At 55.6% G+C, this 24,505-nt stretch overlaps 1 protein-coding gene across 7 annotated transcripts in view; it reads right to left on the bottom strand.

The window, feature by feature from the left end:
- Positions 1-2,285: 2,285 nt before the first annotated feature.
- Positions 2,286-24,505, bottom strand: part of DCTN1 (dynactin subunit 1) — a 67,902-nt gene continuing 45,682 nt past the window's right edge. For 6 of the 7 annotated variants that reach the window (XM_083398187.1, XM_083398188.1, XM_083398189.1 and 3 more), the window contains 24 exons: positions 23,412-23,603; positions 21,245-21,442; positions 20,694-20,898; positions 20,230-20,308; positions 18,785-18,944; positions 17,733-17,837; positions 17,286-17,477; positions 16,686-16,802; positions 15,286-15,438; positions 13,532-13,692; positions 13,251-13,419; positions 12,677-12,745; positions 12,080-12,142; positions 11,822-11,971; positions 11,545-11,706; positions 9,545-9,676; positions 8,948-9,076; positions 8,578-8,720; positions 7,055-7,221; positions 5,078-5,211; positions 3,889-4,078; positions 3,678-3,754; positions 3,289-3,378; positions 2,286-3,196 (listed from right to left, as the gene is read on the bottom strand). In XM_083398187.1, the coding sequence (XP_083254313.1) occupies positions 3,059-3,196; positions 3,289-3,378; positions 3,678-3,754; positions 3,889-4,078; positions 5,078-5,211; positions 7,055-7,221; positions 8,578-8,720; positions 8,948-9,076; positions 9,545-9,676; positions 11,545-11,706; positions 11,822-11,971; positions 12,080-12,142; positions 12,677-12,745; positions 13,251-13,419; positions 13,532-13,692; positions 15,286-15,438; positions 16,686-16,802; positions 17,286-17,477; positions 17,733-17,837; positions 18,785-18,944; positions 20,230-20,308; positions 20,694-20,898; positions 21,245-21,442; positions 23,412-23,603 (3,375 nt within the window). In that variant the 3' untranslated portion in view covers positions 2,286-3,058. Of the gene's footprint in view, positions 3,197-3,288; positions 3,379-3,677; positions 3,755-3,888; positions 4,079-5,077; positions 5,212-5,953; positions 5,969-7,054; positions 7,222-8,577; positions 8,721-8,947; positions 9,077-9,544; positions 9,677-11,544; positions 11,707-11,821; positions 11,972-12,079; positions 12,143-12,676; positions 12,746-13,250; positions 13,420-13,531; positions 13,693-15,285; positions 15,439-16,685; positions 16,803-17,285; positions 17,478-17,732; positions 17,838-18,784; positions 18,945-20,229; positions 20,309-20,693; positions 20,899-21,244; positions 21,443-23,411; positions 23,604-24,505 lie in introns of all 7 variants that reach the window. The other variant, XM_083398183.1, reaches the window with a different exon arrangement.

Raw genomic sequence — 24,505 nt, 5'->3', positions numbered from 1 at the left:
CCCAGCCACTCTGGGCGGCTTCCAAAAAAACATTAAAATACTGTAATACATCAAACATGGCAGCCGTTTTGACAGAGCTTCTTCTGGAGCTGCCTCAGGACGTCTGCAGCTTTGGTTCCACTTGTAGCCTTATGAGGCTTTGCCCTCGGGTGGGAAAAATATTGCGCCCGGGAAAGGGAAGTGGGAGTCAACAGACACTCGAGGAATAGTTTCGGAGAAAAGGCTTTTATTTCTACCATCCATGAACTGGTAGAAGGAGCAAGTGTGATAGTCCACAAAAGCATGCACGAGTTCACAGTCATGTGCACAAGCATATATACCCCTTTCCAGTTCCCTCCTCCTTTCTCCCCCCTCAGGAGTCCTGCCCCATGATGTGTTCCCCTGAGCATGTACAGAAAGCTGTCTTGGGACTATTGTGGACTCTTGGCAGGAAAGGGGGTGAGGGGGTTTCAGTGTGTTCCAGTTGTATCATTCTTGTGCTTTGGCATGGTTCCCGGACAGAAAGCAAGTTGCAATGTGGTTCTTTAGCAAGGCCAGAAGGCATGAGAAAGGCCTGAGAAACAATGGGCTGTTCTCTACCTTTGTTACAGCAGAGCGGAATGTTTCTGATGCTTAGCTGCTGAGAAAATGATATGAGAAGCTTTGAGCCTGCTTTGGTGGGGGGTGACTTCGGGCCTAGGTGAGGTCACCTGTCCTCACCTTCCTTCACACTGGTTAAGCCAACTTCAGGAGGGCGCCCAGAAGGATCCCCCCATCCAGAGTCCAGGGAAGCCCCCACTTGGCAGGCTGACCCACCTCCCCTCCTTCCCTGCGCCCGGTTCCCGAAGTCGAGGCGGCTTCAGCCGTACATTGGGCTGCATCACATTTGCCCTGGGAGTCGGGGGAGAGAGGCGGAGGGCGGGGGGCTGGGCCGGGAGGGGCCTGCATGCCCCGGGAGGCACGAGGCGTGCTCAGCCAGAGGTGCATCAGGCTTTGTGCCCGCAGTTAGTTGCCACTCGCTGCCACCCTTTTCCATTGGCAAAGTCCTTGTACTTTGCAGGTGCTCAGGCGCTTTGCAACGACATTCCAGTCGCAGGAGGTTAATGGCCGGTGTAATAAAAAATTTAAGGTCTTGTTGTTTAGTCGTTTAGTCCTGTCCGCCTCTTCGTGACCCCCTGGACCAGAGCACGCCAGGCACTCCTGTCTTCCACTGCCTCCCTCATGTTTGTAGCTTCGAGAACACTGTCCCACCATCTCGTCCTGTCGTCCCCTTCTCCTTGTGCCCTCCATCTTTCCCAACATCAGGGTCTTTCCCAGGGAGTCTTCTATATATAACAAATGTTCATAAATGTACCAACCAGGCAGGTACATAGATATGTGGACCACATGTCTGGAGCAGCACGGGAAGACCTTCCTGAAACCATTTTGACTCCCAAACTGACCAAATGTTTACTCTGCAAGGAGGGAGCGGGTGAGGGAACCTTCCCATTGTCTCAGGAATTGGGAAATCGCCATCTCAAAGGAACAGCCAGACTACCAGGAAAGGAAATCAGATAAGGCATCATCAGATAACCTGGCAGACAGGAAAAACAACAACATTCAAATTTCTGCTGTAGACCACCTTTTCTGTGATGTAGGTTTGATGTATCTGAGGGGTGGTCTTGGGCTACACCCTTTCTGTGATGTAGGTATGATGTTTCTGGGGGTGGTCTTGGACTCCAGGGCAGGCAATTTAAAATGTGTATATAAGGGCGGGCACACCTTTGTTCTGGGCCCTCCTGCGTGTGAGGGGAGCACCCTGTTGCAACAGATCAATAAATATCAGGCTTACTAGCTGCTTTGCTTCTCAATATTCTCTGGGTGGCCTCTGTTATTGTCTCCTACCGATGGAGAACCTACAAAGGACTCTCTAAAAGGCTCTTGTGTCCCCCATAAGGGAAGAAGGGCAGATTTTGTTTACAACACCGGGCAAGCAAAGGGAGCTTTGTGAGCCCTTATGGTGGCTGAGAAACGTCTGCTTTGAGCCTCTCACTGCCTTGGCTGCACCTGAAGCCATTTCATGTGGATACCTCTTTGGGCATCTGGGAGATTTTTATCAAGTTACATGTTCAATGTAATATTTGTGCACCAATGGCCACTGGGTGGTTTACTGTTATTTGGTACTATTTGTATATTATTATTACTCTACTTTCCCCCTTTAATTTTATTTCATTTCCCCGTTTTCCCTTGTTAAATTTGGAAATACAAGAAGTTATTTTGAAAGGCCCCTCTAACGCATATGAGTAACGATGTCACACGGTGCAAACTTGGTATAAGAGTTCAGTTTATTTATCTCAAGAGCTCCGAGGAGTCAACGTGCAAGAAGGTTTCTGCCTCAAAGTGCTTGTGGATCTCCAGGCTCCAAATGGCTCCTCGCCCCCAGTATCCCAACACCACAGAAGCCTCCACCATGGAGGTCAGGAAAGGAAGGGAAGAGGGGTGGAGCTGCAAGATGAAGTGTGCAGAGAGACCTCCACCGCCCTTAACCAAGTGCCCCAGTAAGGCCGGCCAGGAAGACCCAGAGGGAGGGAAAGAGACACCCCTTGCCATGCTTGGGCCGTCTGGGGCCGCACCCAGAAGCAGCAGGAAGGAAGCTGAAGGTGCTGATGAAACAGGTAAAGGGCATGGATGGCATTCCCTCCATCTTCCCCATCTGGCAGGTGGCGAGCAAGGTGCCTCCCCTTCTCCCTTGCTGGCAGGGGGGGAGTTGCCTGGGAGGGAAACGCCACAGCACACAGAGAAGCTCTTGGGGCAGAACGGACTGTATCTGAGATGGGAGGAAAGCCTGGCCTGAGAGCCACGAAGGAGCAGGTGCCCAGTGGCCATCGCTAAGGGAGTGGGTGAGACCAGGGAAGGAGGGCAGTGGTCATTGCGGGCAGAGTTGCCTGCCCAGTTTGAGGAGGGAGGAGCACAGAACACAGGTCGTCAGAGAGTCGGCAGGGCCAGGAGGGCCTTGCACAAACGAGAGTCTGCATATTTAGTGTGCATCTTGTAGGAGGAGAGGCAGCAGCGGAAGGGGGCGGGGCGGGGGAAGACCCTCTTAGGAGATGAGGCGGGTGTGGAGCCTGTGCAGCTGCTCGGGCGTGAGGACCAGTTTGTGGACCTGGCCATGGCCCGGCTGGCAGGGGAAGGTCACTTTGCCAATGTAGACGGTGTCGTCCTTCTGCTCCTCTTTGGCCTGGAGGGGAAAGCAGCGCAGGCGGGAGAGTCAGGGGGGCGGCCCAAGAGGACTCCCTCCCCCCGCTTCCCTGCCCAGGCCCAGGCGCTCACCTTGAGGAAGGGGGCTGATGGGAAGGTGCCAAAGTCGGTCTGGACGTTGGCTCCGGGCTGCTGGAGGACAGTCTCCTTCAGGACTTCATCCTGCAGAAAGGACAGCGCAGTCAGGGCCGCCCAGCCTGAGCCCCCCCGGTATTCCCCTCCTGGCTGCTCAGGAGAGGAAGCCACACAGCCCTGGAACAGCCCACCAGGCAGTGGCCTCGGGGGGCTCTCACTTCCCCCTTCCCCTCTCTGAACAACCTCTGGTGTTGCCCCTCCCTTTCTTCCAGGGAACAGGGCCCTGAGCAGAGTCTCTGGTTTGGGCCCCCAGTGCCACTCCCACCCCCTCCCCCATGAAGGGCTCTTGCCCGGGACAGCAGATGACGGCCAGAGGCCTCGGCTACCTTCAGTTTGTCGATGGTTTCGCTCAGTGATTTCAGGCGGGCCGTTTGCTCCAGGAGCTGGGCTGCTGGGCTGGTGGCTGCGGGGAGGACAGAGAGACAGAAAAGGCTTTGCTCTTGCTGCCCTCTCCCCACCCTCCAAGGGCACGCTCCGCAGGGACGGAGAGGCTGAGCTCTGCCCCTGCCCCCTCCCAGCCCCCCCCGCCAGGCGCACCTGTCCTCTGCCGCGTGATGTCCACCACCTTGGTGTTGGCGCTCATCTGGTGAAGGGTCTCCAGCAGCTGGCTGGTCTTGCGGTAGAGGGAGCTGGAGACCACCTCCTCCCCTTGCCTATCCTTGGCCAGAGACAGCTTGGGCACCCGCAGCGGGGTCAGCGAGGCCAGCTCCCGCCTCATCTGGGCTCCCTGGAGAGGAGGAGGAGGAACAGCAGGGCTCACGCCAGCCACTTTGACACACACACACACACACACACAATCAAACGAAAAGGGGCACAAGCAACCTCCAGCCACACTAGAGCACGCCCAACCCAAAAAAGCAGTTGCTCTGAGTTGCTCTGGGTAGCTTATTGTATTGATTATTACATGAATTTATATCCTGCCTTCTTCCCAGCCCAGGACTCAAGTTGGCTTACTCATTAAATAAAACAAGCTAAAAACATAGAAAATACATTCATTAAAATAGAACTAAAACACTGACAGAATTAATGTATGATTAAAAGATCCTTTAAAAACAAAGACAATAATAAAAATCTCCTTGGATCGCCAGGAACGGCCAGGAAGAGTCCCGTCCTTGCACCCGTGGCCCCCAAACCAGCCCAGGCATTCCTGGCATTCCCTCCATGACAAAGGAGGACAGAAACAGAGATGCAGAAGGTCAAATTGCGCAGGGAGGGGTCATGAAGAACATGGAAGAGAGGCGTGTGGAACGGGAGCTGGGAAGGAAGGAAGGAAGGAAGGAAGGAAGGAAGGAAGGAAGGAAGGAAGGAAGTCTCCCTTTGACAGGTCTTCCTTTTTGCCTGGGATTCCTGCCTGCCATGACATGGGGGGTGTTTTGTTTTTATAATGTATTTTGTGTTTCTGTCTTGTATTTTTATGCTGTGAAGTGCCCAGGGCTCTACAGAGGAAGAGCGGTATACTAATAAATAACAGCAGCAACAATAATATAATGTCCACAAAGGTGAGGATGGCTGGGGTGCCACAGCCTGTGGAGAGCACAGAGTGTGGGGCAATGGGGCTCCATCCCAGAGTCTGCTGCTTCTTCTGTCCATTTCAAAGCAGGCATCAGCCTTGGAGACCCCCCCTCTCTGCTCCTCCTCCCCTCCCCCTGCCTGCAGGGCTCCTTCCCTCCGGCCAGGGAATGCTGGGCTGGAGCTGCAAGCAGGAAAGCCGCCCCCCCCCGCTCACCTTGAGGCGGTTGTTCTCGTTCTTGAGATGCTTGATGGACAGCTGCATAGCATCGATCTGCTGGAGGAGGAGAGGGGAGTCCTTGACCTGCACAGGGCCTGAGCCGGCCATCACCACCTGGCCAGCACCCACACCTGCAAAGAGAAGAGCAGGGCTGTCAGAACAGATTTCCAGAAGATGCCCCTGCGCAGCGCATGCCTGGACTGCTCCACGGGGAGCTCACAGAAGGAGCTTCCCACCTGCATCCTGGCACAGGAGGTGCTCTGCCCAGGGTCAGGGAAAGGCAGGATGCGCCCGCATCAGGGCACCACAAGGCGGAGAAGACGTGAGCTGAGCCCAGGAGGAGACAAGAGCTGAAGGCCCAGGAAAACACACACATGCAGCCAGCGGCAGAAAACGCCCCGGGGAGCAGTTTTGCACAAATATATGCAACAAGATGCCAAACACTCTTCAGAAAGAGCCCCCACCTCATGCATGTGGGGGGCCCAAAACAGGTCTCCAGCCTCACCGTGCTTCCTTAGGGAGGCTCTCAAATTGGGCCGCCTGTGGCCAGACCCCTTGAGGCCCCAGCCTGGCCTAGCCAGAACCCTGGGGCTCACTTCCAAGCACAGAGGGGTGACAAGACATTTGCAGCAGAGGATGGGCGGGCTGGAGAAATGTTCTGTCACACACATGCTTTGCACTCTGGCGTGGGACCTTGCTGTATCCCCCCCCCCCCCCGCCCTTCCTTGGCACACACAAAAACCACCTCACTCTGGGAATAGGGGGAAACAACTCTCGCAGCTGTCAGAGATTCCCCTCTGCCCCCAAAGGCAGCCTCAGTCCCCCTTGTGTCCTCAGGAGATTCCTGGCCCCACCTGGGCCATGCCACTGTACCTCTCTGCTGTTCCTCTGCAGCGGAAGCATGGAAGAGATGAGAAGGAGCAGAAATTAGGAGAGGCGTCTGAGAGAAGGCGGGAAAGACAGCAGCAGCAGCAGCAGCAGCAGCAGCTCCGCTCTGGGTTTGCTTCTCTGGACTACCAGACAAACCTGCTTTTGTGAGCCACGATGGGCCACCTCTTCTCAAGGGCACTGGGACACCATCTACCCAGAGCCCTGGCCCAAGCATGCCAGGGGGGCTCCCTTGCTCTGCAGCCCTTCAGGAAAAAACAATACCCCCCCCCCCAGGTTTGGAGGAAACTCACACAGCCCCCCGGGCATGTGGGAGGAAAAAAGACCCAGAAGCAGCTCGTGTGAATGAAAAGAGGGCAGCACCAGCATGAGGGAACCCACAAGCAGGCACAGAGGCTTTCCTGGCCAACCCACCCAGGCCCAGCGCAGATCAGCCCTCTTTTAATGGGTACAGGTCTCTGAAAGGCAGTGCAGTATGCGAATGTGAGCCTGATGGCCTCAGCTCAAAGTAAACCCTTCCCCAGGGACAGCCGCTCCAGTCTGGAACATCCCCTGCAGCAGGCTCAGAACTCTGAGTACCCCGTGGATCTCCGTGAGTTTGGATTTGAGATTCATCATCCAAAAGGGCGGAATTTTGTAGCTCTGGGCAAAGGTGGCGAAGGGATCCTCTGTGCATCGCCTCTGCAGTGCTCCAAGCGGGAGTCGCAGTGGGAAACGGCTTCTGAAGCCGGTGGCTGTGAACCCGCGTCAAAACTCAGCAGTGCAAGGCCTAGACCCTAGAGCCTCCCTCCCCAAATCCCTGGCTCTTTTGGATCAGCAAGGGAAGGGAAAAAGAGGAGGGTGGGGAGATTCTCGCTTGGAAATGGAGGAAGTGGAAATAAAGGGGGGCCCTGCAGCCGGCCCTGCTCAGGGCTGCCCGCAGCAAGGAAGGAACAGGCAGGCAGGGAGTCCAAGAGGTTCATCCAGCCCCTGCGTCAATCAGCTTCTCTGAAGTTGCTGGCCCTCCAGCACCCCAAGACTGTCGGGGCGTCTCTTCCCCGCAGCCTCCCTGCCCCAAAGCATCCACACACGCTTCCGAGGGCTCACCTCCGGTGATGCCAGAGATGACGGAAGCAACTCCCGAGGGACCGGCTCCGCGGAGGCCCTCAATGGTGCGCTTGGACTGGTTGCTGAGCCGCTGCTTCAGGTCCTGCTTCTCGGACTCCAGCTGGTCAATGTCTGCTTGCAGGGCGTCCATCGTCTCCTCAAACTCCCTGCGGAGGGAGAAAGATACAGAGGAGCTCAAGCGGGGGTGTCAACGGCATGCAGCAGCCCCCTCCATTTCAAGACCCTTCTTCATCTGGGCTGCCCTCCTCCTCTGCACGCGTTCCAGCTTGTCAATGTCTTTCTTAAATTGTGGTGCCCAGAACTAATAATTTTATTATTTATATGCCGCTTGTCTGACTGGGTGGCCATTCTGGGCAGCTTTCAGCAACCAGACACAGTATTCCAGGCAGGGCCTGACTAAAGCAGAAGAGAGTGCAGCTCTTCCCCCCTTGATCTGGACACTCGACTTCTGTTGATGCAGCCGAGAAGAGCATTAGCTTATTTTGCTGCTGCCTCATACGGTGGACTCAGGTGAAGACCCTGAGATCCTTTTCACATGAACTGCTGTCAGGTGTTCCCAATGCATCTGATTATTCCTGCCTAAGCATAAAACCTTACATTTGTCCCTGCTGAAATTGATTTTGTTAGTTTTGGACCAGTTCTCCAATCTGCTGTGGTCATATTGAATCCTGTTTCTGCCTTATATAATAATAATAATAATTTATTATTTCTACCCCGCCCATCTGGCTGGGTTTCCCTTCTGAGGTATTAGGTCCCCCTCCCAGTTTGGAGCCCCCGGCATCCCTTCCCTCCCTTCATCATTTCCTTTGCCATTTATAAAAACATACGAAACCTCCTTATACTGAGCCAGACCATTGGTCCAGCTGAGCATCACTACACTGACTGGCAGCTGCTCTCCGGGACTTCAGACAGAGTTCTCTCCCACCTGCCCTGCCTGGAGATGCCACTGGGGACTGAGGCTCCACCACTGAGCTATGGGGCCCTCCCCACCCTTTGCCAGAAAACAACGCCGATCAGTCCCAAACTTCTCTGGGTGGGAGCACACAGCCACGTGTCTCTCAAGGCCAGAGCTGAGCTGCCCATTAAGTCTGCCTGGGTCATTCGTGGAAGCCAGGAGTGTCCAGAAATCAAACAGCCCCTGTTGACCTTTGGGCAAAAGAGTGGAGGGAAGGGGCAGAGGAAGGCGGAAGTGGACAAGGAGGGGGTGGGGAAGCTGTCTGAAACCAAGCTCCACCATCACAAGGGATACAGAAAGCGAGGGCCAAGGTCTCCAGGATGCCAGGTGCTGTGCCAGGGAGCAGATCCGGTCTTGGTCTTGAAATCCCTGGGCACACAGAGCCCTGGCTACCCCTGGCAAGACCCGACCTGTGTGTAGGCAAGCTCAGAGGACACAAGAGGACGTGAGTTTGGCACAGAAGATGCCAGCCAGCGTCTGCTACACCTGTCAATCCTCAGAGGACACTCCTCCTCCTCCTCCTCCTCCTCTACTCCCCCCCGCTTACTTCTCCTTCTTCTTCAGCAGAGCCTGGGTCTCGTCCAGCTTGGTCTGGATCTTCTCCACCCGGTCGTCCGCGTCCTTGGAGGAGCTGTCCAGCTTCTTCTCCAGGAGGCTCAGGCGGACGTTGGCCTCGCTCAGCTCCTCGCCCTGGGCAGCGGGAGGAAGGGCGCTTGTGGGAACGAGGACGGGGCACCCGCAGGAGGTCCCCAAGAGCTCTTCTCTGCTGATGCTCCATGTCCTCTGGAGCCAGGCAGCAGGAGCATGGCCACCCACGGCCACCCACCTTGGGAGCAGCCCCCTGGAAGACTGGGCCCCCCCCTCGTGGCAGAGCCTCCCCACCTGCTCTCCCGGGGAGAGGCAGCTCCTTAACTCACCTTGATTTTGAGGGACTTCTTCAGCTCCTTGATGACCGTCTCTCGGTCCTCCAGCTTCAGCCCCAGACCCTCAGCATCCGTGATCTCTGCCCGCAAGGCGGCTGCCCGCAGATCCACTGGAGGAGGAGACTGCAAGAGGAGTCCACGTTGGGTTGCTCAGGCATGGACCAGGTTGTGGGAGGCGTCTCGAGACACAGAGCATGCAACGAACCCCTCCCAAGCCCAGGGGAAGGCCCCCCACCTTCATTCCTCCTCAAAGGATTCAGCTGCAAGGAAGGCAGTGCGAGGAGGAGCCCCGAAGCAGCAACCGGATCAGACCAAGGGGATCCCAGCATGGAGGCCAGCCTCCTCCTTCCCACAGTAGCTGCCCCCCTGCCTCTGAGGCTCCTGCAAGCAGCACCCTCCCCCCACCTGAAAGCCCACCCAATTTAAAATGGGGCTGGAAAAGGAGTGGCTTTCACTGGGGCACAGACACCCTCCCCCAACCAATAGGCTGGCCCTGTTAGCCAAGCACCAGCCAGGGGAATCTGCCCGCCAGTGCCCTGGCCCTTGCTGGTGGGTGAGGCCAGCTCCTGCCCTCTCTCTGCCCAGGCTCACCTTGGCCTGAGGCTTGTCTGCATCGTACTCGCCCTCCTGCATGGCTGTGGCCATCTTGTTCATGGTGGCAATCAGGATGTTGCACGACTGTCGCAGGCACTCGTGGGGGTTGATGCCTTGCGTGCCGTAGATCTGGAAAAGAATTGCACAGGTCCAGAGGACGCCGATGCACGTCCCTCGGCAGTGCTGATCCCGGACCGAGGTCTGCAGAGAGCTCCCCAGCCCCAATGAGCAGGAATGGAAGAGGAAGGGGAGACCCTGGGAGGAAGGTCAGGCCTGGCCCAGCGGGGAGAGCAGGGGAGCTTCCAAGATCTCTGAACTGAGGAGGTGCCTTAGCCCAACAGCCCCTCAGCCCCCATAGGTAAAGGTAAAGGTACCCCTGCCCGTACGGGCCAGTCTTGACAGACTCTAGGGTTGTGCGCCCATCTCACTCAAAGAAGCCGGGGGCCAGCGCTGTCCGAAGACACTTCCGGGTCACGTGGCCAGCGTGACATCGCTGCTCTGGCAAGCCAGAGCCGCACACGGAAACGCCGTTTACCTTCTCGCTAGTAAGCGGTCCCTATTTATCTACTTGCACCCGAGACTGCTTTCGAACTGCTAGGTTGGCAGGCGCTGGGACCGAACAGCGGGAGCGCACCCCGTCACGGGGATTCGAACCGCCGACCTTTCGATCGGCAAGCCCTAGGCGCTGAGGCTTTAACCCACAGCGCCACCCGCGTCCCCCATAGCGCTGTCCAATTATTATTATTTTATCATTATTTATTGAATTTCTACACCATCCTATACCTGGAGGTCTCAGGGCAGTTCACAGGACAAAACCAAAATATAAAATACATAATTAAAATAAAAACAACTACTCAATTACACCCCCCTCCCCCGATAACACCACATTTTAAAAGGCACCGGATGTCAATCAAATCAATCAAAGGCCTGGCTGAAGAGGAACTTTTTTGCCTGGCGCCTAAAGGTGTATAATGAATGCGCCAGGCAAACTTCCCTGGGGAGAGCATTCCATAGATGGGGAGCTATTGCAGAAAAGGCCCTGTTCTCAGGCTGCCACCCTCTGGACGTCTCGAGGAGGCGGCGCATGAAGAAGGGCCTCAGAAGATGATTTCAGGGTCTGGGTGGGTTCATATGGGAAGATTGAGGTATTGCGGTCCTGAGCAGTTTAAGGCTTCAGGGATCAAAACCAGCACTTTGAATTGGGCCCAGAAACTAATTGGTAGCCAGTGCAGGATCAGTGTAAGATGCTCAAACTGTCTTGCTCTGGTGAGCAACCTGGTCGCTGAATTCTGCACCAGATGAAGTTTCTGAACCGTCTTCAAAACAGTAGTTAGGCTCTCCCTGTCCAGATAGGGGCGTAGCTGGGCCACCAGCCAAAGCCGATGGAAGGCGCTCTGGGCCACTGAGGCCACCTGAGCCTCGAGCGACAGCAAAGGATCCACGAGGACCCCAAGCTAGGAACCTGCTCCTTCAGAGGAGGTGTAACCCCATCAAGTGACCTCTCAGCCATCTGGTCTAGGGAACCCCCCACTAACAGGGCCTCCATCTTATCTGGATTGAGCTTCAGGTTGTTGGTTCTCATCCAGTCCACTACCGAGGCAACTGCTCAAGGGAGCCAAGCAGCAATATTTTGGAGCTCTTACAAGAGCCAAGGGGGTTGTACTGGTTAGAGCATCCGTCTAGGACCTGGGAGGCCAGCGAGCAAATCCCTGCTCTGTGAAGAAACTCCCTGATTTCAGACCAGTCCCACGCTCACAGGATCCTTGTGGGGATAAAATGGGGAGGGGGAGAATCATGGACACCCCCTTGAGCTCTTTGGAGGAAAAGGGCAGATACAAGTGCAACAATCAATCAATCAATCAATCAATCAGTAGCTGTGTGTGAACCAGGATTTAACCCTGCCAACCCACAGCAACCGCACCCCCCCCCGGTGATTCTGGAGGGGATCCTGCTCTGCCCACTGACAGACGCAGCCAAACACAGCGGAGGGCCCTTACCTGCTCGCTGGCCTTGAAGGCCAGGTCTTCCAGCTTCACGGCCTGGAGACCCTCGTTCTCCGTCAGAGGGGCAATCATCTGAGCCCCTGCAGCCGCCACCTCCTGCAGCACAGCCACCACCCACGTCAGGTGCTTGCGGCAATCCAGCAGCGTGTCTGCGACCTGGAGGATCAGAGCAGGGTCAAGAGGCAGCCATGCGCTCAGCTTCGGGGAAAGGGGCACCTCACTCCCGCAAGGGGCTGGAGGCCCAGCTCTCGTCCCGGGCCGGGCGACCCACCTGCTGCCCAAAGCCGAGCGCTGCAGGGATGCCGGGGGCGTCGGTGCCAGGCATGCGGCGCCGGATCTTCTTGCAGAACTGCCGGATGTCGCTGCAGGAGGTCTCCAGGTCCTTCAGGAGGATGGCAAAGTCGGACACCTCCTGCCCGGTCTGAAAGCGGGAAGAAGGGCAACGTCAGGACCCACGGCTGGGGCAAGAAGCCTCGCCAAGGAGACCCCCACCTGCTGCCTCCTGGGGGTGGGGGGTGGATGGGCTTACCTGCAGGAAGGACCGCAGCCTGCCCACCTCCACACTCATGCAGTCCAAGGCACTCTGGGTGAACTGCAAGCAAGCAAAGGCACCGTTACCTGGGCCTGCGCAGGGCAGCCTGTTCCTGCTGCAGCCAAGGGCTGGGAAGACGTGGCTTGGGATGTGGCCAATGAGGTCAAGCTCCCGGGGGAGGGGGGGAGACTGATTTTGGGGGGTTCTGAATACAGCATGGTTTCACTCCATATTTTTTGTGTGTGTTTGTTCTGAATCACACACAGAGGGAGGGAGTGAACTTTTTTTCTGGGGGGACGCAAGGGGACGCATATCCCTAAACATTTTGTGAATTTAAGTTTGGCCTCATTGAGGAGAAGTTTTTCAATGTGAGTAGGAAAATGAGAGTATCCCTAAACATTTTTAAAGAACAAAGCACTGTGTGTGTGTGTGTGTGTGTGAGAGAGAGAGAGAGAGAGAGAGAGAGAGAGAGCTGGGAGAGACCAGGGTTCGAATCCCCCCACAGCCACGAGCTCACTGGCGACCTTGGGGGCCACTTTCTGCCTCTTTCAGCCCACGAGGAGACGGGGAGAGGCACAACCCCCACCTGCTCACCTTGATGTGGTCAGCCAGCTGCATAGTGCAGTCCTCCGCCTGGTCAGCCAGATGGATGCTGTACAGGTGCTGGAAGGGAGAGGAGGAGGAACAGTGAGGGGGGGGGCACCTCTGCTGCTGAGCTCCAGCTGGCTTTCAACCCACCTCAGCCAAGGCAGTGCCAGAGGGCCTTGCCCCCCCCCCCCACATGCCAGCCTTGCCCTCTGTTGATCTTGCCACCACCTGGAGAGCTGCAGCAAACACAAGGGTCCCCACCCTCTTTCAAACCAGCGCAGCAGCAGCATGGCGGGACCGGACTCTGCAGGCAGCCCTCCTGGAAGGAGCCCCAGTCGCTCCACACTCTCCGTCTTTTCCTGGCACTGGGGGGAGACGCAGCCAGGACTTGAATTATGGGGAGGGGGGAACAGCCCCTTTATCTTTCGGGGAGGGGGGGAGTGCCTGGCCAAAATTGAGAGAGGGCAGCCAGGAGGTGGGGCTAGAGGATTTCACGAAATGCCCACCCCCCCTTTCCCAGCATAAATCAGCGTGACGTGGGCTCCCCTTGCTGAGGTCCTGGGGGTCAGGGCCCCCTCACCTGATAGTACTTGATGGCTTTGGTCAAGGGCTCGACGTTGACGGTCTCATCCAGCTGGTCCTTGTGCAGCAGCTCAATCAGGAAGTCCAGGGACCTCTCGTGCACACTCATCTCGGGGTACAGGGTCCCCACTTTCTTGTAGATCTCCACGCTGCACTTGTTCAGGGCCCTGAGCAAGAGGGGGGGGCGGGAGAGGCAGAGGCCATCAGGCTCAGCCAAGAGGGGGCGCAGAAGCCACCCTCTCAGGGGGACCCCAGGGACCCCCGGGCGGGAGGACTTACTGCTCATATTTGTGCAGAGTGGCTTGCAGGAGGCTGAGGGAGTACACCAGCCCGGCAGCAAAGCTCAGCTGCTCCCCTGGCGCCCCCCGGAGGCCAGCGCGCTCGGCACAGTTCTCGTTCAGCTCAAACTTCTCCTGCGCCTGCTTGCTGATCAGCTCAGCCTGTTCCAGAGAGAGAGGGAGGGAGGGAGGGAGATGTCAGAGGTTCAGCATGCCCCACCCCCCCACGGCATCGCTCCAGCATTATTTCAGATAAAGGAAAGCCTCTTTCCACACAGTGCAGACTGAAAACTGCAGAGCTCCCTCTTGCAGGAGGCAACAACTGAGACGCCTTTAAACGAGGATTCAAGCAATTTCTGGAAGAGAGGGCTTTTGGTGCCTACTAGTCTATGCTATACCTAGACAGCATCTTAAAAAGCAGAGACATCACCTTGCCAGTAAAGGTCCGTATAGTTAAAGCTCTCGTTTTCCCAGTAGTGATGTATGGAAGTGAGAGCTGGACCATCAAGAAGGCTGATCGCCAAAGAATAGATGCTTTTGAATTATGGTGTTGGAGGAGGCTCTTGAGAGCTCCAAGACTTTGGCCACCTCATGAGAAGATTCCCTGGAAAAGACCCTGATGTTGGGAAGGATGGAGGGCACAAGGAGAAGGGGACGACAGAGGACGAGATGGTGGGACAGTGTTCTCGAAGCTACAAACGTGAGTCTGACCAAACTGCGGCAGGCAGGGGAAGACAGGAGTGCCTGGCGTGCTCTGGTCCAGGGGGTCACAAAGAGGCGGACACAACTAAACGACTAAAGAACAAGAAGTCTCTGCTCTGCCTCCACAGTCAGAGATACAAAAGCTGCTGAATAATACCAGTTGCAGGAAGCCACAGGAGAAAAGACCAGGCCTATTTTGATGTTAGATGATGTGGTAGTATTATTTTGCTTTGTAAAATCTATTGGGTTGCAGGGGCGGGGGGGGGGGGAGGAATAGAAATGCTAATTTATCTTTTCCTGCAGGTAGTCTAGCCCTGAGTTGTAACTGGGGGGGGGGTGAGCGCCTGGTTGCTGAGAATTGAAGATGTGGTATGTATGGTAAAATTAATTCACCTGTAAGGGAAGGAGGAGAGTTAAATAATAATGTTTTTTTAGTAAAACTGGTGTTGAAGTAAGTTTTGTTCTGAATAGAGTCCCTTGTCCTAACTTAGTCAACAGGTCCATTCTGAGTAAAACTTAGTTTGAATACCACTTGATATATTTTTGTAATCTATTGTAACATGAAGGTTAAAGGTTTTCTTCAACCATATATGCCACTGGGTAGTGTTTGAGGAATTAAAAAAGTATACAGTGGTACCTCTGGATGCGAACAGGATCCGTTCCGGAGCCCCATTTGCATCCTGAGCAGAACGCAACCCGCGTCTGTGCATGCGAGGGTCGCGACTCCCCGCTTATGTGCATGCGCGTGACATCATTTTGAGCGTCTGCGCATGCGCGAGTGGCGAAACCCGGAAGTAACCCATTCCGTTACTTCCGGGTCACCGCGGAGTGCAACCTGAAAACGCGCAACCTGAAGCAACTTCAACCCGAGGTATGACTGTAATAATGATTCAGGTTCAGGTTAGAAATTTCAGACAACAAAATTTTTTCTGTAGGAAACAAATTAGCAAAAACTTGATTATTTACTGACCCAAATCATTTGTGGTTGGCATGTTTCTGTTGGAAAGGAGGGTGTGGCGGCACCGCCCCGCCCCCCAGTCACTCTCAGCCTACCTTGCAGATGAGCCGTGGGATGAGGAGCAGCACCAGAACACAGTCGTGGTCCCCGCCATGACGCAGGAAGCTGTCCGGCATGAAGGAGGTGAGGAGGGAGACGTGGCGGTTGGCCTGGTGAACCTCCATCTGGCGCAGCTCCATCTCGATGGCCTGGAGGGGGAAGAAGAAGCCCATTGGACACCCCCGTTCTCTGCAAGCGACACCTGGTGGCAGCACCAGGAACACCTCCAGGCCCCTCGTGTGAGTGCGGCACAGGAGAGCGGGAACCCCACTGTAGTGATCAGGTGGGATTGCCATGAGGAATTATTAAAAAAATAATAATGGAGCAAGCCATTTGCTTTCATCAGCAATGAGAGCATTGCGTTGACTGGGCTTGAGCCATTCTGATATGATTTCTGATCAATCCACACCTCTGCTTCCCTGTCCTATTTCTCTTGCTTGACACGTACACAGCCCAGCTGCCAGTTGCTTCCTCAGGCATCCTCAGTCCATAAAGATCGTAGGTTACCTTGATGTAGTTTAATCTTTAGACTGATCTTAGGGGCCAGGAAGAGAGTTCACAAGGAGATGGCGAATACTCTTTCCTTGCCATCCTTCCGCCCTCTCCTGTTTATGACCTTCCTAAAAGCATTCCTCTTCACTTCCTGAATTGCATATGCATGCTCAAGTAGGAAATTAGCTCTTTGTAGTTTTAACTTTAACTTTGTCCCCATGTGGGGTTTTTTGAAATGCTCAGAGGAAATCTGATTGGTTCTTATGAAAACTTTACACAGTGTTCGTAAGAACCAATCAGATTTTGTGAATAAAACGACCTTGGCCGGAGGGTGGACAGGAATTATTATTATCGCACTCCTCCCAGAGTCTTGCTGATTTAAGCCTCCATGTGTATTTTATTATCAGAGTCCAGTCCTTCCTTTACTTTGGGAAGGCCTCACCCCACAAAACCCCACGACTCTCCGAGATGACTCCTGCCGCTGCTACTCCACCATTTGTGCCAGTGGGGTTTGCTCTTGACTCCACAAGCACGTCTGAGTTGAGCCTGAAGGCGTCCCAGGAGCCCTGGCAGACTACCCTGAACCTGTATTTATTTGTTTTACTGATATCCTGCTGCAACCTAGGAAACTATTCCCGAAAATACAAGCCTCATTCAAGGTTCCTATTCTAATCAGAACTAGTTTCTGAAAAACCAAGCCTGAACTTTCAGGTTCACAGACTTCAGAAAACAGGTCGCCTGTCGGAACTGAAAGTATCTGTCACATTATTCTGAAGCACTGCTTTAAGACTAGCTCAAGAGTGTCTTCCTGGCCCCAGCTCTTCACTTTCTAACATGGGTTTGGGATGGGAAATGGGGTTCTCCCCTTCCCTGCCCCCCCCCCGCCTATCCCTGCTGAGCATACCTTGGCGTGAGCTTTGGTCTCTGCAAATTTAATCTTGAAGTCAAACATTTCAGGCGGAGGCTGCTGCTGCCTCTCCACGGAGGCCTCCTGCTGGTTCATCAGCTCCCGGTTAACATCCTGGAACAGGGAGAGCAGGAGTGAGGCATGCTGGGAAGACAGTGCCGAAGGAGGAGGAGGAGGAGGAGGAGTGCATGGCTCAAGGGGGAACCAGGAGAAGCCCCGGAAACCCAAAAGGCACCTGAGGGGGCTAAACGGGAACCGGAGAGGGAGAGAGCACATCTAGGTGCATAGAGGTTTTGTGGCACTTCCTGGCCCCAGTGCAGGAGATGTTTGGCCCGAGGGGTGGCCTGGAAAGAGGAGACCCACGTGCGGCCTCTCCAGTTCCTGTTCCACACAAGGCTCCTTGCGCTGATGCTCACCTGTCCCTCTCATGTGCTTGGAAGCAAAGTCTTGCCCTTGCACAGACATTTTCGCTGGGGGAGGAGGCCAGGTGCTCTCCAAAGGGGGCAGGGGCCCGCCATCCCTCCCCCAAGGCTGGGTCCTCCATCCCCCGAGCCTGGCCTGCTCTGAGCCCCGCCTTCCTCCCCCCACAGCAAGCACCTGCAGGTGCGCAGTCAGCTCCCGATACTTCTTGATGGTCTGCTGGTAGTCGGCCACCGTCTCCTGAGCCGCCTCCACGCGCTTCTCCGCCTCTCGCACCCGGGCAGTCGCCATGTCCAGCTGCTCTCGCAGCTCCAGCTCTGTCTCCCTGGCGTTCTCCTGCAGCTCATCGTTCATCTCGTTTATGGCTTCCTGGACAGGGGGAAGGGTGTGGGGGGGGTGAAGATGGAGGATGCAACAGCAGGAGGCCCTTGGTGGCCAAAGACTGACCGCCCACCAGCAGTGACCAGGATGAGGAGGGCACCCCACAGCCCGCCTGTGGGCACGGCAGCATCTGGGGAGAGACATGCAAGAGGCCCCCACTCCCTCTCGCCACGAGGCAGATAGAACAACAGCCAGCCAGCCCGCTCCCCTCCCCTCCCTGCTCCTCTGCCCCCTCAATCTCACCAGGTCTGAAACCGTCTCGCGAAGCTCCCGGACCTTCTCCTCCAGGTCCAGGTTCCTCTCAGTCAGCGTCTCCACCATCTCCTCAGCCCCCAGGGCAGCATCCACCTGGGAGAAAGGACACAGGGTTGGCCCAGACCTGGAGCAATCTGGGCGCAGCCTCCCCATCCCAGCCCCTGCCCCGGACAGCAGAGGGAGCCCAGCCCCAGACACCAAGGCTCTGACCATTGTCATCATGACTTCCTTATTATTGGTTATGCTTGTTGGCCAACTTTTCTCACAGAGTGAAGCAAGGCAGCTGGCATTTAAAAGCAACTAAGGGGTGGCGCTGTGGGTTAAACCACAGAGCCTAGGACTTGCCAATCAGAAGATCGGTCGTTCGAATCCCCACGATGGGGTGAGCTCCTGTTGCTCGGTCCCTGCTCCTGCCCACCTAGCAGTTCGAAAGCACATCAGTGCAAGATGATAAATATGTACCACTCCAGCAGGAAGGTAAACGGCGTTTCCGTGCGCTGCTCTGGTTCGCCAGAAGTGGCTTAGTCCTGCTGGCCACATGACCCAGAAGCTGTACGCTAGCTCCCTTGGCCAATAAAGCGAGATGAGCACCGCAACCCGAGTCGTCCACGACTGGACCTAATGGTCAGGGGTCCCTTTACCTTTACCTTAAAGGCAACCAAGACCAAACAACCCACTGAAATAGATCTTAAAGAAAGCAAAGCCTCTATACTCAAACTGCTCCTCTGTGAACATCCCTAACCTTCCAGAGCTGGCAGCTGAGGGGGCTTTTCCCAGTAAGCAAGGCAGAGAGTGTAAAGCTCAACCAGCCAGCCTGCAACCGCGCATGGTTGAAACTGCAGGTGCTGAATGCTCCTGAGACGCCATAGTACTCAACATGGGTTTGGGATTCTGGCCAGGGGTGGAAGCTGCCCACCAGGCCTCCTGGCAAGGCACAGCCTCCCGCCCACCCCCTTCTCCCCAGCGACCCCCAAGCGCAGCTGAGCGCATGGCTTGGAGGAGGCGTCAAGGCGGGGCTGCCTGGCCCTGGGCACACATGCCTGCTCCTTCAGCTCGTCGATGGTCCTCTCCGCCTGCTTCAGCTCCTCCTGAAGCTTCTCCTTCTGTTGCCGCAGCGTCTCCAGCTCCGTGTTCTTCTTCTCCATGTGCTTCTGGAGCTTGACGTGCTCCTGCTTCTCGGAGGCAGACAGGTCCCGCATCCTGCCGAGGCCAGGGGGGGGGGGGGAGAGAGGGCAGCTCAGAGTCACGCGCCACCAGGATGGGAGGGCAGCAGAGCCACCCCAAGGCCCTCCCAAGCCAGACAGGGGAAGGAGGAGCAGGGCACTGGCATGGAGTGTGAGTGTCTGGAGGCGGCTGGAGGATGGATGGCAGCTAACAGATTGAGGTTGAATCCTTACAAGACAGAAGTATTGTTTTGGGGGGACAGGAGGAGGGCAGGTGTGGAGGATTCCCTGGTCCTGAATGGGGTAACTGTGCCCCTGAAGGACCAGGTGCTCATCCTGGGAGTCATTTTGGACCCACAGCTGTCCATGAAGGGGCAGGTCCATTCTGTGTCCAGGGCGGCTGTCTCCCAGCTCCATCTGGTACGCAGGATGAGACCCTCCCTGCCGGCAGACTGTCTGGCCAGAGTGGTGCATGCTCTGGTTATCTCCCGCTTGGACTACTGCAATGCTCTCTACGTGGGGCTACCTTTGAAGGCGACCCGGAAACTGCAATTAATCCAGAATGCGGCAGGTAGACTGGTGACTGGGAGTGGCCGCAGAGACCACATAACACCGGTCTTGAAAGATCTACACTGGCTCCCAGTACGTTTCCGAGCACAATTCAAAGTGTTGGTGCTGACCTTGAAAGCCCTAAACGGCCTTGGTCCAGTACACCTGAAGGAGCGTCTCCACCCCCATCGTTCTGCCCGGACGCTGAGGTCCAGCTCTGAGGGCCTTCTGGCGGTTCCCTCACTGCGAGAAGCCAAGTTACAGGGAACCAGGCAGAGGGCTTTCTCGGTGGTGGCACCCGCCCTGTGGAACGCCCTCCCACCAGATGTCAAAGAGAACAACAACTACCAGACTTTTAGAAGACATCTGAAGGCAGCCCTCTTTAGGGAAGCTTTTAATGTTTGATGTATTACAGTATTTTAATATTTTTTTGGAAGCTGCCCAGAGTGGCTGGGGAAGCCCAGCCAGATGGGCAGGGTATAAATAATAAATTATTATTATTATTACTGAGAAAGAGGGGGAGGCACCTGCTAGAAAAGGCTTCTCCCCGCCCCCCAAATATCCTCAGAGAAGCCTGGGCCCAGTTCAAAAGAGGGAAGCTTCTCTGGGAGTGGGTCACCTTCCTTGGGCAACAGAGACCGCTCACGTCACAGACCCAGGAGGGGGGGGACAGGATCCTGCCTTCAGAAGCTGCAGGAACCAGGACCCTGGGCGGTGTGCGCATGATGTGGAGGTGTGTTTCGGGGGTGTGTGTTGCATGCTTGTGTTCTTACCGCACCAGCGCCTCCTTCAGCCGGCCATTCTGCTCTTCCAGCTGCTTGACGTGGTAACTGGAGGCAGCGCCGTCAGATCCTAGAGAGGTGGGAAGGAGCATGTGAAAGCCCGACCGGATGCAGCTGGCGCAACTGACTCACTGGCAGGCAACATGGTGCGTGGGAAGCCGGGCCGGCCTCTGGCTCAGCAGGCAGCCACCCCACCCAGCCTATGGGAGGAGGGGCACGTCAGCTGCCTTCCTGCTAGGAGGGCACCCAGTGCCCCTGCTGCTGTGGGGGATCCAGGCCCTGCTCAGGAGTGTGGAGCCTCTCCCAAGAGTGCAGCCAGCCGGGTGAGGCCCTGGGAGAAATCAACCCTTCCGCCGCTTGGAGAGCTTTTTCTGGGCAGGCTGGGCCCAGCCACCCACCCACCAAGTGAGATGCCAGTGTTCCTGCCCCCCTCCCGGAGCCCCCGCCGCTCTCACCCTTCTCCTCGATCTCGTGCTTCAGGATCTCCAGGTCCATGGTGAGGTACTCCACCTTCTCCTTCAGGGAGTCCACCTCCTGCTGCAGGGACTCTGCCCGCTCCTCCGCCATCTCCTTGTCCAGAGTGGCCATCTCGATGGCGTCAGCCGTGTCGGCCATCTCCTCCATGTAGCGCTCTTTGGCCTCCAAGGCCTCTTTGGCTTCCTGGCAGGAGAGGAGGCAGCTGTGCCTGGCCGGTCGTGCAGCCCCCACCCTCAAGCCACCCTGGGTGCCCGGCCCCCTCGAGAGACTTCTGCCTGGCAGCCACCAGCAGCAACCAGGACGACATCTCAGGCTAACGGGCCAAGTCTTGGGAAAGGCCCTTTGAAGACCAAGCAGAGCAGCCTGGGAGGAAGCCCAAATCAGAGGGATGCTTGGGCTAGGAGGAAGAGGCTTCCCCTGAAAGGAGACCCTCTGAGACCAAGCCCTGCGCTGCTGGATGCCCCTCTGCCCCCAGGCAGAGCTCCTCAGTTCCCAGCATGCTTTGCAGGCTGCCCATCTCCTCTCTCACCTTCTTCGCCTCCTTCAGGCGCTTCTGGAGCTCGGCCTGCTGCTCCTGCATTTTGCTCTTCCACTCCTGGACCTGCTCCAGCTGGATCTTGTACTTCTCCAGCTCCTTCAGCTTGGCCTTGTCCTCGTTCCGCTTCATCTTGAGGGTCTCCAGCTTCTCCTCCAGGTCTCGCACCTGGCTGCGCAGGTTCTCCTCCTCCTGCAAGGCACGGAGGGTCCCACAGTGAGAAGCCACACCCTGCGCGGTGGTCAAGCCTGGACCTCCAAGCAGGAAAGAGCCACCTGGCTGGCACCAGGGGAGACCTCCTGCCACATCACTGCTATTTAAAAAAAGAACCTGCAGTATCCATCTGCATAACATGACCTGGATAGCTCAGCTGGAAACCAGCAAGGTTGCAGGTTTGATCCCCCCCGGATGGGGCAGCTGCCTATTCCTGCACTGCAGTGGGTTGGACTAGATGATCCTCAGGGTCCCTTCCAAGTCTGTGATGCTTTGCAGTTTAGCCCTAAGAAGGGAATTCTCACGGAAGGGCTGCAATGCCACCTCCTCTCCACTAGGGGGCACTTCCTTCCGCCTCCAGGGTCTTGATCACAATCCCTGCTGTAACACAGAAGCACCAGCCTCTCCTTGGAGCACAAAACACTCGCAGGGCACTAGCACAACAAATGCGCTTTCTTTTGAAATGCAATGTTCCACCTTTCCTTTCCAGGCTTACAAATAGTTATCACTTTCAAAGTCTGTGTCAAGAACTGTGACATCCAGACGATGTCACGTGGTCCTGCAAATAAACATTGCAGAGAAGCCCCCCAGTTGTCAAAGAAGGAAGGGGAGGGGGAACTTGCAGTCTGGCCAAATCTGGGGGGCTACCACCATTATCCCCTGCTGGGAACTAGGGGTCAGCAACCTTTTTCAGCAGGGGGCCGGTCCACTGTCCCTCAGACCTTGTGGGGGGCCGGACTATATTTTGGGGAAGAAATGAATGAATTCCTATGCCCCACAAATAGCCCAGAGATGCATTTTAAATAAAAGGACTCATGTAAAAACACACTGATTCCTGGACTGTTTGCAGGGCCGGATTTAGAAGGCGATTGGGCTGGATCCGGCCCCTGGGCCTTAGCTTGCCTGCTCATGGAGACTCTCCACTGAGCTCAGCCTGGTGCTGATGATGCCAAGGATGCAGGTACAACGCCCCTAGGGGCCACCTGCCTATTCCTACATCGCAGGAGCTTGGACTAGGCGACCCTCAGTATCCAACTCTACAATTCTATGATTCTCCTTTTGAAATCTCCTTGGCTGAGGAGCAGAGTAGCCCACGAGAGAGAGAGAGAGAGAGAGAGAGAGAGAGAGAGAGAGAGAAGAATGAACACATTCACTGCTTAGTCTCAGCTGTCCATCTGTTCAGTAGGAATAATATTTCTCCAAGTCAGAGGATTGCTGTGAGAGAGCACGTCAGAACTGAACAGCAATTTCAATATCCGTAACAGCGCACGAAAGCTTGGGAACTCTGAGGACAGGTTCTGGGCCCACTGGACACCTTGAAAGCCCTAAACGGCCTCGGTCCAGGATACCTGAAGGAGCAGCTCCACCCCCATCGTTCTGCCCAGACACTGAGGTCTAGCACCAAGGGTCCTCTGGCAGTTCCCTCATTGCGAGAAGCCAAGTTACAGGGAACCAGGCCGAGGGCCTTCTCGGTAGTGGCACCCGCCCTGTGGAACGCCCTCCCAGCAGATGTCAAAGAGAAGAACAACTACCAGACTTTTAGAAGACATCTGAAGGCATCTTTAGAGAAGTTTTTAATGTTTAACAGACTATTGTATTTTAATACTTTGTTGTATTTTAATACTTTGTTGGGCGGGGTATAAACAAACAAACAAAACAATAATAATGATAATGATGATGATAATAATAATAATAATAATAATAATTGTTATTGTTGTTGTTGTAATTTCCCGCTTTCAGATTTCCACGCTACAAGGGCTGCCTCTGATGAACTTGTGCACACAAGGAGGGCTGTTGGAGGATCTCTGCTTCGAGGCCAATGGGACCCTGAAGCTCCCCCTCCCCGCTCATCCCACAAGCCCCAAGTTGTAAATGGAGGGAAAGCTCAGCAGTGCCAATGCAGCCCCCACCCCCCAGAAGCCAGCCAGAGGCCCAGGGGCCCATTTACCTTGGTGGGTGACAGGATAGATGGTGGAGCCACAGGAGAAGTCAGTGAGGGCGTGGGAACCACGGGAGCAGCCAGAGGCGTCTGCGCAGGAGTGCTTGGCTCGCTGCTGCTCATCTCGCCGGCAGAGGCAGAAGCTGAGCCCGAGAGCCCGGTTGTGCCGCTGGAGGCTGCTGAGCTGGCCGTCCGGGTGGGCTGCAAGGCCGCCATTGGGGTGGAGAAGGAGAAGGAGGAGGAAAAGCATGTTAGAAGGACGATGGCTTTGCAGAGCCCAGGGGCTGCTCTCTGGGGCAATGGCATTGCACAACCGAAACGGCAGATCTCACACAGCTTCTGCAGGAAACGCACAGGGACTGATGAATCCAGGAATCGGCAGGAGTTGGAGTAGATTCTGGCACTTAAGGGCAATGCAGAGGAGAGGGGGTGTGTGTGGGGGGGTGTGTGTGTGTGTGTAAAAACCTCCCAATGGGCCATTTTTTTCTGGAAGCCTGCTTGGAAGCCCTGCTCGACTCATAGGGACTGGCTGTGGTGAAGGCGAAAGCACTCTGTACCAGCTCTGGGGTACTCTCTTAGCCATTCCTATTTGTGTCCCAAGGATGAAACTTGGCCTTAAAATGAAGACACCGCCCTGGTTCAAATGGAACCCTGACACCGTCAGGGGGGGGGGGGTCATTCCAAGCGGCCCTTGCAGAAGGCGCTGGGGTGCTCTCACCCCTGAGAGCTCTGCAGCTTGGAGTCTGGAGTCCTGCTCAGCCAGGCTCCCCTGCAGCGGGATGCTGGCTTCACAGCCCGTCTTTTATTTATTTTATTTATTTCATAAAATTGATAAACCGCTTTGTTGTAAAAAAGGGGGGGAGGGGGACCTCAAAGAGGTTTACAAAAAGATAAAACAAGAAAATCAAGAAAAATGGTTTAAAACACAAAACACCCCAAAGTTAGAATACTTTCAACTTTTAAAATTACCCCAACTTTCTAAGCATCTGGGTCTAAACAAGAATGGTTTTAGCAGGTGGCGAAAAGGGTACTGTGAAATCACCTGCTTGAGCTCAACCGGTAGGACATTCCAAAGTGCTTCTACTGACACACTAAATAATCAA

This window comes from Podarcis tiliguerta (genome assembly GCF_965153285.1).
Source record: "Podarcis tiliguerta genome assembly, chromosome: 9".
NCBI classification, from domain to species: domain Eukaryota; kingdom Metazoa; phylum Chordata; class Lepidosauria; order Squamata; family Lacertidae; genus Podarcis; species Podarcis tiliguerta.
Note: the sequence above shows the minus strand (reverse complement) of the source record. Positions and strands in the feature narration are given on the sequence as shown.